The sequence below is a fragment of the Sceloporus occidentalis genome, unplaced genomic scaffold (assembly GCF_023333645.1).
Source record: "Sceloporus occidentalis isolate IW3139 unplaced genomic scaffold, rSceOcc1.0.p SCAF_7, whole genome shotgun sequence".
In the NCBI taxonomy this organism is placed as follows: Eukaryota; Metazoa; Chordata; class Lepidosauria; order Squamata; family Phrynosomatidae; genus Sceloporus; species Sceloporus occidentalis.
In genome coordinates, this window is record NW_028316987.1 from 67,922,670 (window position 1) to 67,941,535 (window position 18,866).

The 18,866-nt window shown below is 40.2% G+C and overlaps 1 protein-coding gene across 1 annotated transcript in view; it reads right to left on the reverse strand.

Moving 5' to 3' along the window:
* LOC149309884 (putative acyl-CoA dehydrogenase 6) overlaps positions 1–18,866 on the reverse strand; it is a 68,841-nt gene that overhangs the window by 21,772 nt on the left and 28,203 nt on the right. Inside the window, exons 3-4 of the mRNA XM_089534017.1 lie at positions 15,798–15,927; positions 2,062–2,168 (exon numbers count right to left, since the gene is read on the reverse strand). Coding sequence (XP_089390143.1) covers positions 2,062–2,168; positions 15,798–15,927 — 237 coding nt within the window. The remainder of the gene's footprint in view (positions 1–2,061; positions 2,169–15,797; positions 15,928–18,866) is intronic.

Sequence of the window (18,866 nt, forward strand, 5' to 3'; positions counted from 1 at the left end):
AAGGGCCGGCAAACACGAGGAGGCCTCCAGCGCTGGCGGCCCCCGCCGGCTCTTTTGCTGGCCTCTGACGGGGCCTGGGGCCCCGTCAGGGGCCGGCAAGGAGGGGGAGGCCTCCAGCACTGGCGGCCCCTGCCGGCTCTTTCCCAGCCTCTGACAGGGCCTGGGGCCCCGGCAGGGGCTGGCAAAGAGGAGTAGGCCTGGTCCCCGGAGGGTGGAAGCTCGGCCCCCAGCATGCGGCTCCGCCCCGGAGGGTGGAAGCTCCACCTCCGGTACGTGGCTCTGCCCCCGGAGGGTGGAAGCTCCACCCCCGGCTTCGGCCCCCCAGATGTCTGAGGGACAGCAACCCGGCCCCCGGCTCAAAAAGGTTGCCTACCCCTGCGGCAGATAATGAAGTTATGCACTGGCATTTGTGAATTAAATAGAAAATTAAGCAATATTATTTTCAAAGAGTATTCACCTTTTCCTGTAACTGGCAATGTACATCAATTCCAGTGTTCTTATTTGTACTGGAATATCATGCAAAACACTATATTCTTGTAAAAAGAGCTCAGTAAGCAAAGCTTTTTAAATAAAAGCACACAAAAGTTTCTTCAGTTTTGAAAATTATCAGCGTGAACCGCAACTCAATTAAGAAGAGCCCTCCCTACAGTCCATCTGCCTTGGTCCAAGCCTCAGAGGAAGAGAAGAACTGCTGGACCTGATACCCTTCCCCATTACCATACCCTTCTCCTTTTATGTCGTGTCTTTTTAGATTGTAAGCCTGAGGGCAGGGAACTAATTAAAATAATAATTGTAAGCTGCTCTGAGAGCCTTTAGGGCGGAAGGGCGGGGTATAAATACCGTAAATAAATAAATAAAACCCTGATGAAAAATCCTCTTCACTTCCAATACAAAAATCCAACAGCAGCAAATACCTGGCATACCTAAGTATCAAAATACAGTGGACCCTCACCTTACGCGGGGGATCCGTTCCAGACCTCCTTGCGTAAGGCGAATTCCAGCTATGCTGGAGCCCCATTCATTTGAACGGGGTTTGTGCATGCAGCGGCATGGTAGCGCAGGTGCGCCAAGGGCATGCGCCCCATTCATCTGAATAGGACGCACTGCCCCTTGTGCCCCCCGCGGCTTGAGCGTGTAAGCTCAAAACCGTGTATAGCGCGCCCGCATATAACTGGACGCATTGTACTCTATAGCCCAGAATTAGTGAGCTGGATCCAGACTTAAACATACTTAGGATACATCTGCTAGAATCAGCAGGATTTCAGCTAGTGATTAAACTGAATCACATTGACTTCAGGATGAACACACCAACTATGCTTAAACCATTAAACCATTAATCAATCAATCAATCAATCAATTGGCTATATTTGTATCTCATCTTTTACTTATTTATTTATTTAGATTATTTCTCTATTACCTCCCTGCCTCCAAAGCAGTAACAATGAACATCTGCCGGGTATGCTATGATTGAGAGTTCTTGCATGGTAGGGGGTTGGACTGGATGGCCCTTGTGGTCTCTTCCAACTCTACGGTTCTATGAAAAATTAAAACAATACTCCTTTAAACTTCTCTAAACTTTCTTCAATGAACTCAAACTGGCAGTGCATATGGCTGGGGTGTACTGTTTGCGTACTATGCCTGTCCTAACCAGTCTGACCCAGGATAGCCATCTCCATTCATTTTAATAGATCCTGGACAGAATACCTCCTCGTAACATCAAGAACAAAATGTACCGAAATGAGGATTAGGTGATCAAAGACCAGTTACCATCTCTCAGCTTAATCTAAATCCAGAGATTGTTTAACAGTAAGGGGGAGGGGTGCCTATGCACTAAATCCAACTATTAGTCTCGATTGGAGTAGACCCACTGAATCAATTAGCTCTTGATAAATCAGTATTTATATAAATTCCACTGATCCAATGAATCTAGTTAGGATTAACAATTGAATTTCGATCATTGTATGTGCTTGCTGCTTTAATTTACTTGGAAGACTGTATAATGTTGTTGTGTGATTTTTTTTTAATAGTGTGGTTTTATTTATGCATAGTCCATTTACTTACTTGCAACGTCTGAGCCAGCCCCAGGTTCACTGACTCCTAAGCAGGCTACAACATCTCCAGCAATAGTTGGGGCTAGAAACTCTCTTTTCAGCTCATCAGATCCAAATCTGCAAATAAATAAATAAATAAATAAATAAATAAATAAATATCCAAACATTTTATTTGCTAAACTTTTCAAGATTTTAGGAAACAAGCCTCACTGCAAGATTTCTCCCTTCCACTTTTAATTGAGCAAGTTAGAATTTCTGTCTATGTCCCCAGAAACAAATGCAGGAGACTGACATGGCAGAAAAATAACATCTACAGGATATACTCATGTATAAGTCTAGAAATTTCAGTCAAAAATTGACCCCAAAACCTGAGTCAACTTATCCACAGGCCAATGTAAGTACCATATTCCAAGGCGCAAAACAGACTGGCAATAAGAGCTGGTGGGGGGGGGGGAATGGGGGCATGGCATATGCACATCAGATGCTCCAATGCCACCCCCAAACCGGTGTCATGCCACCCTGCTGGCCAGACAGTGGGCAGCGTCACAGCATTTTTGCAGTGCGGCATTTACACTCGCTGTGCCACAGATACAGGAAAAAGCCACTGCCACCATTTTATCGCTCCTTTTTGGGCTGGAAAAATGACAGATTGGGACTGCAGTGTTCAGTTGCTGCGGCTTCAATCTGGTGCAGAAAGGGGTGGCATGACACTGCCCCTTTAGAGCCATCTATTTTGGCCTTAACTGTTACAAAAAAGAAAAAAGAAAGCAGCCTCTGGTGAAAGGCAAGAGCTTAATTTGTCCTGGAAGCACTGTCTTCCCTCTATTCTCTCATCCATCCAGCCTTTAGTGTGAGCACAAACAGTGATGTCTGCTTGAAATCTGTATGTTCCTTGGCATCATTTCCCTTTACTTCGTTCTTTACACCCTTTGTTACATGCCCCTAAATTTTATCTTCGACTTATCCACGGGTCAAATCAAAAACCCTAATTTTGGCCCCAAAATCTGCCCTCTACGTATACATGAGGTCAACTTATAGTCAAGTATATATGGTATGTCTAATTCTTCCAAAAGGAAAGAAGCAAAAGGAATCAGGGTGGGGTGGGGTGGGGTGGGGGGTGTTACCATTTGGCTGTGAAAGAATGCAGGCAAAAAGAGGAAGTGTCTAGAGTTGCTGAGAAAACAGAAAGGCAACCTCCCATGGATTTGGGATTGCCAAGCCACTTGTTCAGTTCCCTGTTTTTGCAATACCTGGCAGGGGTCAAACATACAACCACAGAAAGCACAAAAGAATCCCTGATGGGCCACACTAGAAGATAGATGGCTTGCCTTCAGGAGGGTGAGTCATAAGCAATCAAGGCCTGCTCTAAGGCTGCTGTATATCTGGTGCTTTGTCTCAGGCTTGAGACTCCTACCAATAATTAGTGAATGTTTTACAGTTCACAGATGAAAAACAACAGCAACCCTATTTTTCCTCAAAGGTTTCCAGGGAATAATTTTGTGAAATCTTTTATTGCCACTCCCATAAAAGCTTGGAAAGTTACTTTTAAAAAGTACTTTGTTACTCATTAGTATTTTAATAGAATGTTGCTGTTGCACAATACAACAATGGGAACAAAGAACTTGTTATATCTTTTGTTACACTGCTCATTACATTCCTATTCCTTTTTTTTACTTCTGGGCACAGGAACTCTTAAGAATGAAAAGCGAATAGCATAAAATAAAATGTAAAAAAATTTCCACTGGAAACAGCTATAAGATAGCCCACAGAGGATAACATTTGAAAGTAATTGGAAATTGATGCTCACTACATCATTAAAATCACTTTGGCGCGTTACAAAGCGACGAAAAGCGGCGCTCTGCCTGTGCCATCATTATCTGCGCCGAGAAGCCCCAGCGGCCAAACCGCGAGGCTTCCCAGTGCAGCTAAAAAGAAGCGCCAAAATGGTGCTTCTCTTTCTGTTGCGGCTATGATGCCGCGAGGCGCCAATGGTGCACTCACGGCATCATATGTGCTGCGCGACGTGCGGACGCAGAGCATCCGCTACATTAAGATGGCGGCCCCCATTTGTATAGGGGGCCGTGATTTTCTACGCGCAGAGTGCATATTAGGGTTGAGGGCATCCGAAAAGGATGCCCCTTTCTAACCCTAGTACGCACTCGTCGCGTACTAGGGTGCCCATTTGTAACGGGCCTTTGTTCTTTATTCATTACATTACTTTTGAAATTTGGCTTCACTACATTCATTACTACAAAAAGCAATTATTTACATGTAAATGCATTGCTTTTACCTCATCACTTCTAAATGCTGCCCATACTAATTTGTTTCTAATAAGCAAAGTTACTAATAATATAACAACTACATGCAAAAACAACCACCCATGTATTGTCCTATTCATCAGTGGTGAACGCAACCTAGAAACCACTGGCCCTGAAATAAATTAAAGATTTCAACTGGGAATCCCCCAGACAGCTCTTCATACGTGCTTTAAAAACTGCATTAAAGGTTGAGTCTCTTTTATCCAGTATTCTGAAATCCAAAATACTCCAAAACCCAAAACTTCTTTGGTTGCTGAAATGGTGACAATGTACACAAAGTTTGATTTATGCACAAAACTATTTTAAAAATAGTATAACATTATTTTCAGGCTATGTGTATCAGGTGTACATGGAACATAAATGAATGTCTTATTTGGACTTGGGTCCCATCTCCAAGATATCTCATTATGCACAAATATGCAAATATAGGTATTCCACAATCCAAAAAAAAATCCAATATCCCAAATGCTTCTTGTCCCAAGCATTTTGGATACAGGAGACTCAACTTGTATAAGAGATGTACTGATCACTATAACCTACAGTAGCAGAGGTAACTGAAAATACTATGCTGTAATATTCAAAGAAATAGCTGAGTAAGTCTGTTTTATCCTAAAAACCCATGTGGGAATCCAGCAGCATCCTTGAAACTGAAAATAAGAAACTTCTAGCATTAACTTTCATGTACTACTGTTTACTTGCATTTGAGGAAATGTCTTGAATACTTATGATAGAAATCATTTTTGTCTAGTTAGTCTCAAAGGTGCTACTGGATTCCTTTGTGACTTTTTCAAAGACACTTTGTGTTTAACAAAAGGAATACAGGGTCAAAAATATAGAACCATGGGAAGAATTTCTTGCTGCTAGCCACAGCACTTGCTATCAAGCCACAGCGTAAAAATGCTATATGAAAACACACATAGTCTTTTCTGGGAAGCTGTTTTCATGACTGACACCAAAATCAAGTGAACAGCCTTTTGAAAATCAAATTTATGATGTAAAGCAGAACAGATTTCAACTCAGCTCCATCTACAGAAGACCATCATACTGTACATATATTCAGAAGTCAGCAGCCATATTGGCTGGGGGATTCTAGGAGTTGCTATTCAAAAAATAATAATAATTTTTCTAGTCTGAAGAAAGTGTATGAACAAATGGTTGGTTTCACAAATGTCAATCATTCTCTCTCCTCCCTTTCTTGACCCTAGGCCAAATTCTCCTACAATCTTTATTTCTGCTTTGTTTTGTATTTTTGCATTCCAATTACTGATTATTAATAAGAAGTTCTGTTTTAGTGTATGAACAATTTCCTCCTGGACTTCAGCATAGAATTTTTCAATTTCTTCTTCTTTTGCCTCTGTAAATGGAACATAAATTTGGATTAAGGTTATATTTATGGGTTTTTCCTGAAGCCTTATTGACATGATTTGGTCAGAGTTTGCATTATATCCTTTGACCACTTTTGCTACATCTCTCCTCACTATAAATGTCACCCTATTTCTTCTTAGATTTTAATTTCCTGAATAAAACACTGTGTAATTATCTGACTGACAATGTCTCTTTCTTGTCCACTTTAGCTTGTTCACCCAAAGTATCACTGATTTCTCTATTAGAGCTCCTTTTCCTGATATAAATCAACTATGTTGAATGAAGGAAAAGAATCTAGGTTTAGCGTGGGATGGTGGGTCACAGTAGAATCCAAATATCATAATGATTACTAGTGTCTCCCAGTACCAGAAAACACTTGCTTAATTTCTCTTAAAGAGCAATCAATCTGCTTTCTGGCAGATGAGATTCTTTCTGCATCAAACAAAAATATGCTTAATACATGCACGTCACTCTGATTTAATTTGGGCCAATGTGGAAGGGGGGTGTTGTTCTTCTTTTGCACTACACAGGAGAATAAAAGCAGCATTGTGGAGTGCTGTGTAACTGAATTAATTATAAAGTGAAGAAAGTTTCTAATTAGGACTGACACTTTGCGACATATTGTCAGTGGGAAATTGTAGCTTCAAGTATGAACAGCTGCAGGTGGGTTCTTTACACTCCACATTTCATTAAGTCACATGCTGCTCATCTCTTTTCAAGACCAAATTTCAACTGCCTGATCATGTGGTCCACTTCAAAGTAGATGTCAGGTCTTCTGGGTTAAGCATAGAAAATGGTGCATCTAATAACTGATGAGTAGGACTGAACAGGAAGAATAATCAGAAAGAATCAATATTTCTAAGTAGTATGCTTCCCCTATTTGCCAGGGACAGTCTCTGTTTTCTTTAAGAGCTTGAAAACATTACTTTTTTTTTTTTTTGGATAACAGTCCCTAGGGCCTCTAAGCCAACATGGCTGTGGATTAAGAAAGCAGTAGTCCCAACAAAGGTGAAATATACAAGCTCCGTTTTCTGCTACATGTTTTGAAAAATACATGTCTGTGTTTATTTGATTTTTAGTTTCTGGTGTATTAGGGAAATATGCTTTTTTGTTGTTTCATTTTGTTTTGTAAACATGTTACTTTTGCTAGTGTGCATTGCTTGATTTGTCTTTCTTTAGGGTCTGTCTCCTTATCCAGTCTGTTGTTTTTTTCCTGACCATTCTTTTGGGTCTAACCAAGGCCTGTCTCCCACAAAACCAAGCTCATCATCTAAGGCAGCCTTGCCAAAGCTGCAACTCTGCAGATGTAATACATTACACCTCTCTTCATACCAAGGTTACAATGTCTGGGATGACAGGAGTTATACTCCATCACACCTGTAGAGTGCTGGATTAGGGAAGGCTGATGTATATGCACATTTCTTCCCTGCATCCTCCTACTCTGTTGAGGTGAACACAGTTTTTCCATTTCTGTGAGATATTTGTCTAGCTTGTAAATCAATTAGAATCCCAGAAGCTAACACTGCCACACAGCTGAAAAACACTGCAAATATGAGCCAAGACACTGTGGGAAATAAAACTATGCTTCACCTATTTATTGATTTATTTTAAACCACAGGGAGAGGTTTAAACAGTAGCAAAAGCCTTGTTCTGGTGAATGCCTTCCACATTCCCTCTGCATAAAGCTGCTATTTTATACTCTGCAATACAACCAATGGGCTACATTTCTGGAGGGGAGTGATTAACAAGGGAACATTTGCATGCCATCAGTAGGTTTGCACTGGACTGCACTGCACATGTTTGAAGGCAAAAGGAAAATACTCTCTGTAAATCTTTCAGGGAATGTATGTCATATTCAACAGAGATTCCTAGAGAAGAATATCCTTTGTTCAAATACACCCAGGTATGATGGGATTAATACAAACAGGGACAGGTTGGGGAGGGGCCAAATTATCTACATATATTTGTGTGTGTGTTGTTATTGTTGTGTACTTTCAAGACGTTTCTGATTTATGACAGCCCTAAGGTGAACCTATCATGTTTTCCTGGCAAGTTTGTTTGAGGGGGTTTGCCACTGCCGTCTGCTGACACTGAGAGAGTGTGATTTGCCAAGGGTCACCCAGTGGGTTCACATGGCTGAGTCAGGATTCAAACCCTAGTCTCCAGAGTCATAGTCCAATGTTTAAACCACCACACCACCATGGCTTTCCTGAGAGTGTATACATGTGTACAATACACTTTCAGTCGACTGCATTATAGCAACAACTATTTGTTTCCTTGGAAACATTGGATTTTATAAATTTAGGAATATTCTATGAGAGCCAGCATGGTATAGTGGTTTGAACATCAAACAATGACCCTGGAAACCAGGGTTCAATTCCCTGCTTGACCATAGGTGACCTTGGGCAAGTCACATACTCTCAGCCTCAGAAAACCCCACAATAGGTTCGTCTTTGGGTCTCCATAAGTCAGAAGTAACTTGAACACACACAACAACAGAGAATGTTTGACAGGATTTAAATCTAGACTTACATGAAAACATGACAGTTCAACTTTCACAGGATGAAATCCATTGGACTGAAGCTATTCTATTGCCTGACGCTAAGCAGCAAACAGTGGCTTGAACTCTCCTTGTGCCTTCTGCTGGTAGACCCCGGTGTTATGTCAAGGTAAGTACTGTGGGTCCTCCACATTCTCTGGGGTTAGGGGGCACAGGACCCCCATGAAAGTGAAACAACTGCAAATAAAAAAACACTATTTTTTTTTACTTGACAGAACATCTCTCTAGGAATCTCTAGGCCCTCCAGCATAACTCTATGGTAAACATCTGGCAGAAGGTGACCACAGAATTGTGCTGGAGGACCTACAAATGTCTAGAGTAGTGTTTTTTTCTAGGAATCTCTGGGTCCTCCCATTTGACACTATGGTCAACTTCCTGCAGAGTCGTGCTGGAGGACCTAGATATTCCTAGAGAGAACATGTTAATAAAATCCACAAATAATCAAATCCGCAAATGTCAAAGCCATTAATGTGAAGGGCTGAGTGTACTTTTGTGGAAAATGTGCAAGGGGGTATCTAGTAGCTCCACCCTCTGATTGAAATGGCTACTGGATGGCTGGGTTAGGCGGGAATAGTTCTACTACACCATTCACAGCTATCAGGCATCAATCTCCCATACCAGCGGACAGACATGCTGGCAGAGCATAAAATGAAATCTGGGGCAGTAACCCACACTCACCCATAATGAGGAATACAGTACCGAAAGGCAGCCAATTTATTTGGGCTCCAAGGCAGGAAATCTGCAAGCACCTCTCCTCATCCTTGACGATAGGAATACAGGAATAGCTAAGTAAATAGCTACAGATATACTTCAGTTAACAAAACAGATATGTGCCTGGACATGACTTGCTTAACAGAAATAGTGTAGAAATAGGTTCCTATGCCACAACAAGAAGAGTAGTTCAACATGTTTCATCAGACTTTTTTTATTCAAAACTAAGAATATGCACGTGAAAAAAATGAAATAATCAGACTTTTGCTTACTTTTGTTAAGTAAATAAAAAAATTTTTTAAACTTACAGAAACCATTCAAAAGGTTCTTCCAAAGTGCATCCAGTAATGACTTTCTTTCACCAGACTCTCATTTTTCTGAATAATTTTCATTTTGGTGCCCAAACTTAGGCGGGTTACAGACAGCCCGTTTGGGGCGGCCTGCACCCGCCCCTTTCCCTACTGTATCGGGGCCTCAGCTGCCATACCAGCAGCCTCCGAGGCCCCGATCTGCCACTTTGCAGGCTGCGGGGAAGTGGCAAAAGGCCGCTTCCCCGCGGCCTGGAAAGGGGTGTCCTTGGGGCTTCAAGCCCCAAGGACACCCGGCGATATCGGGGAGGAGGAGAAAGGGGCTGCTTTCTAACCCTAGTACGCCGCTTTCTAGGGTTGCCATAAGTGAGGACCTCCAAACTGGGACAAATGTAGGACAAATGTAGGGCAACATTTTCAAATGTAGGACACATTTTTATAAAAATGGAGGACACGCAAAAAATGAGGTTTTTTTAAAAAAAATGTTAATATAAATGCATGTTTTTAGGCATGATCAAAATGGAGGACATTTTGGCATTATTCCTAGACAGATGGCAGGAATGTACTTGCCCTCGGGTTCAACTTTACTTCTCAGAAGTGTGTACTTGGGCAAGGGACTGTGGTTTTTCTTCACTGCGCATGAGTCAGAGGCTTGTTGATATCAATATCACCATCATCATCATCATCATCATCACCACTATAATTGGCCAAGAAAGGCAGACTTGTTAGCATTCAAAGCACCATAAATACACAAAAAATGCACTTGCGTATATTTAATAATAAAAAATAATGAAAAAATAAACAAGGCAGGGGTGTATATATTTGATAATAAAAATTAATGTAATAAAATAAAAAACAAGCAATAATAAAAATTAATAAAATAAAACAAAAACAAGCAATAATAAAAATTAATAAAACAAAAACAAGCAATAATAAAAATTAATAAAATAAAACAAGCAATAATAAAATTAATAAAATAAAACAAGCAATAATAAAAATTAATAAACTAAAACAAGCAATAATAAAATTAATAAAATAAACCAAGCAATAATAAAAATTAATAAAATAAAATAAAAACAAGCTATAATAAATATTAATAAAATAAAAACAAGCTATAATAAATATTAATAAAATAAAATAAAAACAAGCTATAATAAATATTAATAAAATAAAATAAAAACAAGCTATAATAAATATTAATAAAATAAAATAAAAACAAGCTATAATAAATATTAATAAAATAAAAACAAGCTATAATAAATATTAATAAAATAAAATAAAAACAAGCTATAATAAATATTAATAAAATAAAAACAAGCTATAATAAATATTAATAAAATAAAATAAAAACAAGCTATAATAAATATTAATAAAATAAAAATAAAAAGCAATAATCAAAATTTAAAATATTAAATAAAATAAGTATTTTATATTTTTAAAAATAATTTAAAACCCCCCAAAAACAAAGGCAGACCTAATGGCCACTGACTCAGCTTTCCTCCTCCTCCTCCGCCCCAATTCTGCCCTGGCCTAAGTTCAGGCACCCTTCCTCCGGCTCCTTCCTCCTCCTCCTCCTCCTCTCCCCCCTCCTCCTACTCCTTACGAAGGCTGGCGCGCGTGCGGAGGGAAGCAGGGCAGGTGCGCGCGCGCGGAAGGAAGGAAGCAGGGAAGGCAGGCGCGCGGGGAAGGCAGGCGCGCACGCGCGCAGAGGGAAGTGGGGAAGGCGTGCACGCTGCCCCTGGCCCCTGCTGAGGCCTGGGCGGCGCGCAAGCCCTACCAGTGGGGGCGCGGTGGCGGCGGCGCTTCTGCCGCCCGCTGAGGGAAGAGGAGGAAGGCGGAGCCGGAGGAGGAGGTGTTTTGGCGCCGCAGCAGCCGCGTTAGCGGCAGCGGCAATGGCTGGAGCGGGCCCCCAAACCGGGAACAAGGCACGGGTGGGGGCCCAAACCGGACCGGGACCGGGAGGGGCCCCCCGAAACCGTGATTGTCACGGGGGCCGCCGGGATATGGCAACCCTACCCCTTTCTAACCCTAGTACGTGCAGAGCGCATACTTTTAGGCCCGTCTGTAACGGGCCTTAGAGAATTATACTTTAAAAAAAGCATGCTGTAAAGACCTGGCAAGGCAAGTCTATCTGTTTCGCAGCTTCTGTTTCCCTTTTCTGTTGTAGGTATGCAAGTGATCTACAGTAGGATAAGCTAGAGCAGAACCTCATTATTTCCCAGCTCAAACCTTATGGCATTGTTTACTGGAGACAAGGTGGTGCAGCCTGACCCTTCCAGACAGAAGGCAAGAAAGAAAGTGTGTGTGTGTGGGGGGGGGGGGGGTAAATGGATATAACAAGACTTTATAAATAGGAGCATCACTGACAGAGGCTTTGTTAACTGTGTTTATCTCTGCATTTCCTACATTTTTACAATTTCAAAACCTGCCACCTGAAGCAATTGTCTCACTCTAATGACTGGACAGATCCTGATCTAAATCCACAAGCACACAGGGATCAGTTACAATGCAGGCATACATCTATCTTACATTTCTGTATATCTTTTTTTGGGTCACTACTGAGGTTAGTATTCTCTTCCACTTTCCCCAACAACCAAATCCCAGCTCCCTTCAGATTCATGGTTTTGCTATGAAAACTCATTTGAACACCCATTCTGTGGCTGGTAGACAGTGAAGGAGGGGGGAATTAAGTATCTGGGTATGATGCTTGTGGATCCCCTTAGAACATGCCACGAGTCTGCATCTGGCTATTGGATATACGCACATACTGCTCTGATCCTCCCCCAACTCCACCAGCCACAGAATGGCTGTTCATGGAGGCTATCACAACAAGAAAAGTGTGTAGTAGCTTGACTGCTGGACTTTGGAGATCAAAGTTCAATTCCCCACTCAGCAATGGAAACCCACTGTGTGATCTTGGGCGAGTCTTGGCCTCAGAAAACCCCACGATAACTATAGGTTTGCCTTAGAGTCACCGTAAGTCAGAAACAACTTGAAGGTCTACAACAACAAACTAAGAACAACTCCTGGCAGTGGTGAGCAGGGAGTTCTGCCTGCAGAACTGTTATGTTACTCTGGGCAATACAGGTCATTGCCAAAATGGGGACAAGTTTGCCCCCCCCCCCCCCCCAAGGCAGCAAAACCATTTTATCCAGCATGAACAGACCCTGGGTAGGGAGTGTTTCAAAACACTTTTATAAGCCCAAGAGGCCAGGCAGGAGAAGCTGACACAGACTTTTGCAGTGACCCAAGTATAAGTCAACAGACTTAGCTATTTTGGTCCATGAGCAGGCAAGGGACCAGGATTTAAGCTGATATCATTTTGGAAACAATTTTTACTGTTTTTATTATTTAAAATGTTCATATCCCATCCTACATCATAATAACTCATGACTTTGCTTCCTCATCAGCAGGTTTGCTCAAATGAACTTTGTCTTTTCAGACACAATCTAAAAACACGCTAAAGAAACCTATGTAAACATGTATTTTTCAAAAATAAAAAAAAATAATTTCAAAAAAATTACACAGACTAATTTCTTGTGAAAACAGCTATTAAATGAATACAAATGAGGGGTCATAAATTAACACAAATATTCCTTACACCAGACATATTCCTAAATTTACTGTTTTTACAAGAAATTAGTTTGCTTAACATTTTTCATGTTTACAAATGGCTATGTATTTCATTTTTAGAAATATTTATTTACATATATTTGCATGCATGTTCAGATGGCCCCAAAGAAAGGAAATTTTGTTTACATAATATGTCAGCTGTTATTGTCTGCCTTTAAGTCATTTCTAGCTTACAGTGACCCCATGGGCTGGCAAAACATAGGGGTCTTCTTGGCAAAATTTGTTCAAAAGTGGTGTGCCCATTGCCTTCCTCTGAGGTTTACAGTGTAACTTGCCCAAAGTTGCCCAGTGGGTTTCCATGACTGTACAGGGATTTGAACCATCGTCTCTTACTACAGGGCACTTTTTAAATCAAGGGTAAAAATGAAGTAGCGCTCCAGATGTTGCTGGACCACAAATCCCAGTAGCCTTGTCTGCTTAATCAATGCTACAGAATGATGGAGTTGCAGTCCAACAACATCTGGAAGGCAGAAGTCTAAAATGAACACATCCATGGGTATGCACATAAGTGTTCTGATGTGGAATTACTGAATCTTTCTGCCATCCCCCAAAATAGCAAAAAGTCCAGTTGCATCTTTAAAATAAATGAATGTGTTATAACACAATACACAGTACAACTTCATCAGATGCAACAAACAAATTGGCCTCCATGTCTAAGGTCTCGGAAGTAGCCAATATAACCCCAGTTTTAAAGTGCTGTTTCAGGGGAAGTTTAGCAATGTACAGTTTAGTTCATGTCTTGCCAAATGCCTCTGGTAGACAACTGTGTAAATGAGCTACTGGATCAAATAGGGCTTTGTTTTGAGCCATCAGTTTTCTTGTGATGTTTTTACCTTCTCCAACATACTTGCATAAACATGTCTTTCATAAACAACTTCTAAGATGGATGCTAAAAATATTTTTGACATGTTCTTATACAATTTATTTGTTTACTTACTTAAATATCTGGATGTTAAATACACGGTTCTGACACATGATTCTTTCAACTTGATTACTTCCATCCATCTTTTTGACATCAACTCCCCAATCTTTTTCTTGTCACTGGAGATTGGTAATATTATGTGTTGAAAGACTTTTTTGGTTTTAGGTGTTGACTTGTTTAATATTGAGGTTGATCTAATCCATAATAGAAGAAGGCACATAGCATGGCATCTATTTTCTGAGAGAGCCAGTGTGGCATAGTGACTTGGGTGTTGGACCAGGACGCTGGAGCTCAAACCCCATGAAGCCATGGAAATCCACTGGATGACGTTTGGCAAGCCACACTCTCTAAGCACCAGAGAAAGGCAAAGGCAACCACACCATGAACCAATCTTGCCATGAAAAACCCACTATAGGTTTGCTTTAAGTTGCTAAAAATCAGAAATGCTTGTAGGCACACAACATCTATTATCTGAACAGATACAATAACATCCCAACATAGTAAGCAGGGACAATAATAAAAGTGATTATCTTTTTCCTGAAATGGGATAGAAAGTCTTTAAATATTTAGGTGGAATCGCTTTCCCTGCAATTTGAATTCATTGATTCATGTCCTCATTTCTGAAACAGAGGAAAACATGTTTATTCCATCTTCTATATGACATCCTTTCAGATATTTAGAGATAGCTCTCATATCACCTTTCAACTTTCTTTTATTCACGTTGAATATACCCACCTCCCTAAGCTATTCCTCACTGGATTTATTTTCCAGACCTTTTATCTTGGTTGCCCTCCTCTTGACACAATTCAGCTTGTCAATATACTTTTAACCTGTGGTGTGCAGAAATGGACATATTATTCTACGTGAAGTCTGCCCAAAGCAGGACAGCTATCATCCACTGCATTGTATTGGCTACCCTACAATCTAGCAAACAAATACAACAATAAATGGTTTTTACTTAATATTTTTGTTTATCTGATGGCATCCCTCATGAAGTGGTATCATTAGGGGGGGGCAGGGAGAACAGAGCGCACTGGGTGACACTCCAGAAGGGGGCTGTCACCCAGTAGGCTGTTACATTTAGAGGGACTTGCACAGCTACTGGGCAAGTGTGAAAGGGAGATTTCCCAGTTGCCTAGCAGCTGCACCAGACCCTAAATGGGACCATGGAGGCTGCAGAACAGTCCCCCCCCACTAGTGGTGGATTCTGAGGGATGTTGCCTTCAGGATCCGGCATGGCTGCAAAGACGATGTTTATCACACTATACTCTTAAAGTGCTACTATTCCACTCTGACTCCTCTAGCTGCCTCCTGTTGCATTCTGGGATTTGCAGTTTTAAGGAGGGGTATTTAGAATTCTCAGGCAGAGAACAAATTAATCTCCCAACCCAGCACCTTCCGGATATATTGAACTACAACTCCAATTGTCCATCAACAGCTTAGTCACAGATTATCTTAATTTTATGACATAGATCACACCAGGAAAGGTTATAGCAGTTTGCTAGCATTTTTCTCTTTTATTCTCAAAAAACAGTAACTTGCCTAAAGATTTTATCCTGTATTATTTTACCAATTTATTTCACCATCTTTCATCATTTTATCACAGGCTGATTTACAATAACTAAATACAATACATAACTGCTCTTCCTGCAACACTAAAGCTTGCCATTTAAAAATTGTTAAAAAATAACTAAACATGATACATAGATGCCCTGAAGAAAAACATGTGTAACATTTAAATGAATGTGCAAACCTCATCTTACCCCAGCCCCCACTTCCTTCATTCCGCAAAAACGGATTACAATCATTCTGGATTACAAACTGTTGCTTTCTTTCTCTTCCAAAGATTTTGGAGTATGTATTGCTTCCTGAAGAACATACACTTTAAAGCAAAGAAAAAGAACAAGAGACTTTTCTTTGAAAAGTTACCTTGCAAGGGCAGGTGTAGCCATATCTGCTTGCACTCCAATTGCCATGGGAATACCTCCACAGCGAATATTTCCCAGTTCTTCTGCCACTGCAATGCTGTAGGAGAAGTCCAAGCCCAGGCCGCCATATTCTGGACGCAAGAAAATTTAATTATCTTTAGAATTATAACACAACCGAATTTATTTCTGAATTCTTACTATTCTCCCTTAAATAGGAGTATTTTAATAAATACTCAAAATAAAGAAGTGTCCATCCTAGAACCAAGAGAATGAACACACACACACACACACACTTATTGCCCCCAAATCAACAAGGGAAATACTGCAGCAAATGCCAGTATTTGATGAATTATGGAAATGTACAAGTTAGTACTGGTATTTCCATTAGCCAAGATTTTTGTTGCAATTATCTCAGTGTTTATTTAGTGAAGCTAGCTGGGTTGATAGTGTGATAACTTCTGCACATTCTTGGATGGGATTTTATTTTATTAGACTTTGTTGAAGGTTCACTGATTGCATTTCAGGGCAGAGTTCACTTCTTGAAGAATTTTTATTCACTACAGTATTGTTTGCACTTCCCCCACCCCAATCTAAACGTTTATATACAAGGGTAGAATTCAAACTCAAGAAGAAATTAGGTTTCCCATATATCATGGCACTGCTAACCATATACTACAGTCTGGATCAACGTTTGGAAAAGTTACTTTTTGTCATGCTGGTTGAGGGATCCTGGAAGTTGTAAACTAAAAAGTAATTTTTCCAACGTTGGGTTCAGATTAGTTTCATGTCCACAAATAGAAAATAAGAATTAGAATTAAATATGTGGCTCTTAATTTTGCTTTCTTATTATCAGTTACAACCATGATTTTGTACTTTCCTCTTTAACTTTTACAGGTGGCCATTTTAGGTTTTTTTCTATTTTCTGCTAGTAATCTGGTTTTATCTACATATTATTGATGTTCTTCCCCTCAATTTTCATACTCCCTACCTCTGTATCTAATCCCACTTGACATATATGTTCTTCACCTAAATTAATCAGATAAGGTGATACAATGCAGCCTGGTCTTCCCACCTTGCCATTTGGTTACCATTTTATTGCTCCATATTGTGTCCTTAAAGTGGGCTTTTGTTCAGACAAAAGGTTCAACAATCAAATGATACCAAGAACTAAACTTAGGACGCCCACCATATATATAAAAAACAAGGGTTCTGCCAAAAAGACAGCCATAATTCTTTAAGCAGGATCATAATACTGTATATATTCTCTATTCACAAGAGATGTTTTTCACAAAATAACTGAAACACAGCATGGATTTCCATCAGCTTTCATCTGGCCCTATATGCAGCCATTTGTACCCATCTCCTCAGTTACTTCCAAATTTTTCCTTTTGGCGCTTCCAGGTACGTGTCTATGTCCAGGTGTGTGTGCCTTCAAGTCACCTATCAATTTATGGTGAACCCATCAATTTTTTCATAGTGTTTCCTTAGAAAAGGAATACTCAGAAGTGATTTTGCCAGATTCTTCCTCTGAAACACAGCCTACAGCACCTGGTATTTATTGGTGGTCTCCCATGTAAGTACTGATGAGGGTTGACCCAGCTTAGCTTCTAGGATCAGATGGGATCTGTTGCCTTTAGATTGTTATTGTTGTGTCTTCAAGTAATTTCTGATTTTTTGTGTTTTTGGGTTTTCTTGGCAAGATTTGTTCAAAAGAGGTTTGGTCCTGCCTTCTTCAACCTGAAAAGTCACCCACTAATTTCAGGTTGAGAAAATGTGACTTGTCCAAGGCCACCCAGTGAATTTCCATGGTTGACCATGGATTTGAATCCTGGTCTCCAGAGTCCTAATCCATCATTCAAACCACTACACTATGCTGGCTCTATTTAGTACTTTCTTCATATTTCCTAGTGTCCTGTTCCTAAAGGTGGCAAATACCAGTAAAGCCTGGTTATAGCAGAAAGAAGTAATTACAAGTGAAGTTATATATGGGTAGTCAAGGGAGATTTACTGAGGTTGAATGGAGCTACAGTAAATAAGGCCCGTCTCCCGTTTTCTATTTGCTATTGCTATTTTGAAGAAGGTAGTAGCCATGCTAACTAGAGACATAAGGGAAAGACAAACAGATATACAAACATCATCCAGTTCAGAGGTTATAAATCCAAAGAAATGCATGAACAGGAATTGCACAAAAGCAAGAGAAAGTAAACAATTGCAAAGAACAAAAATTCACAACAGCTGCTGGGTGATTTATAATCATCCAATCTTAATTTATTTAATTCATAATAATTCAGCTAGGGTCTTATTTAAGACATGTTGGTGCCTTTACTGCTGCATCTTGTCCTGTTGAGAAGCCAAAAGTTATGCTGGTGTCTCCCATGTGCATTAATTGCACCCTCCTGCTGAATCCTCTGATAACAACAGCTGCTCAGATTTACCATCCAAAGACTCAATTCCCTGACAAAGGGAATTGGGCCCACACCTGACTTAAGATTCCTCATTCCTCATTTAAGAATTGTCTGTATATACTTACAGTACCACAATCACCATTCATATGGTGGAATGCTATTGAAGTGGAATGCTATTGAAGCTTGGAGAGTTGTGAGAGAAAATACCAGCAACGTATAACTAATGAAGGACTTCTTCTTATCAGTTAAGCTAAACTGCTTAATGGCATGGAAGCATGGAATACATAATTTGCAATATTAATCCAGCATAGAAAAATTCAATAATGCTGATGAAGACTTCTTGTGAGTCGAAACGGCCACAGAGTACTCTGGAGGTGGCCGTCGTATAACTAATGAAGGACTTTGCTACCAGTGAAAACCACATGTTACATCTTCATGCTACTTTGCTGCAAGTACCATCAATGATCTTTTGCCCAGACTTTTGATTGGATTCTGTTGTTGTAGCAGTAGAATAATTTCACTACCAACACTATATACATTTATTCCATGGACTTGGATCACTATTGACATTCACAAGGATACAACACAGTGTTTTTCATGTATATACTGTTGTTTGTTTGTGGCTATTGAGACTTGATACTGTTAATATAGATGTATACGTTTTG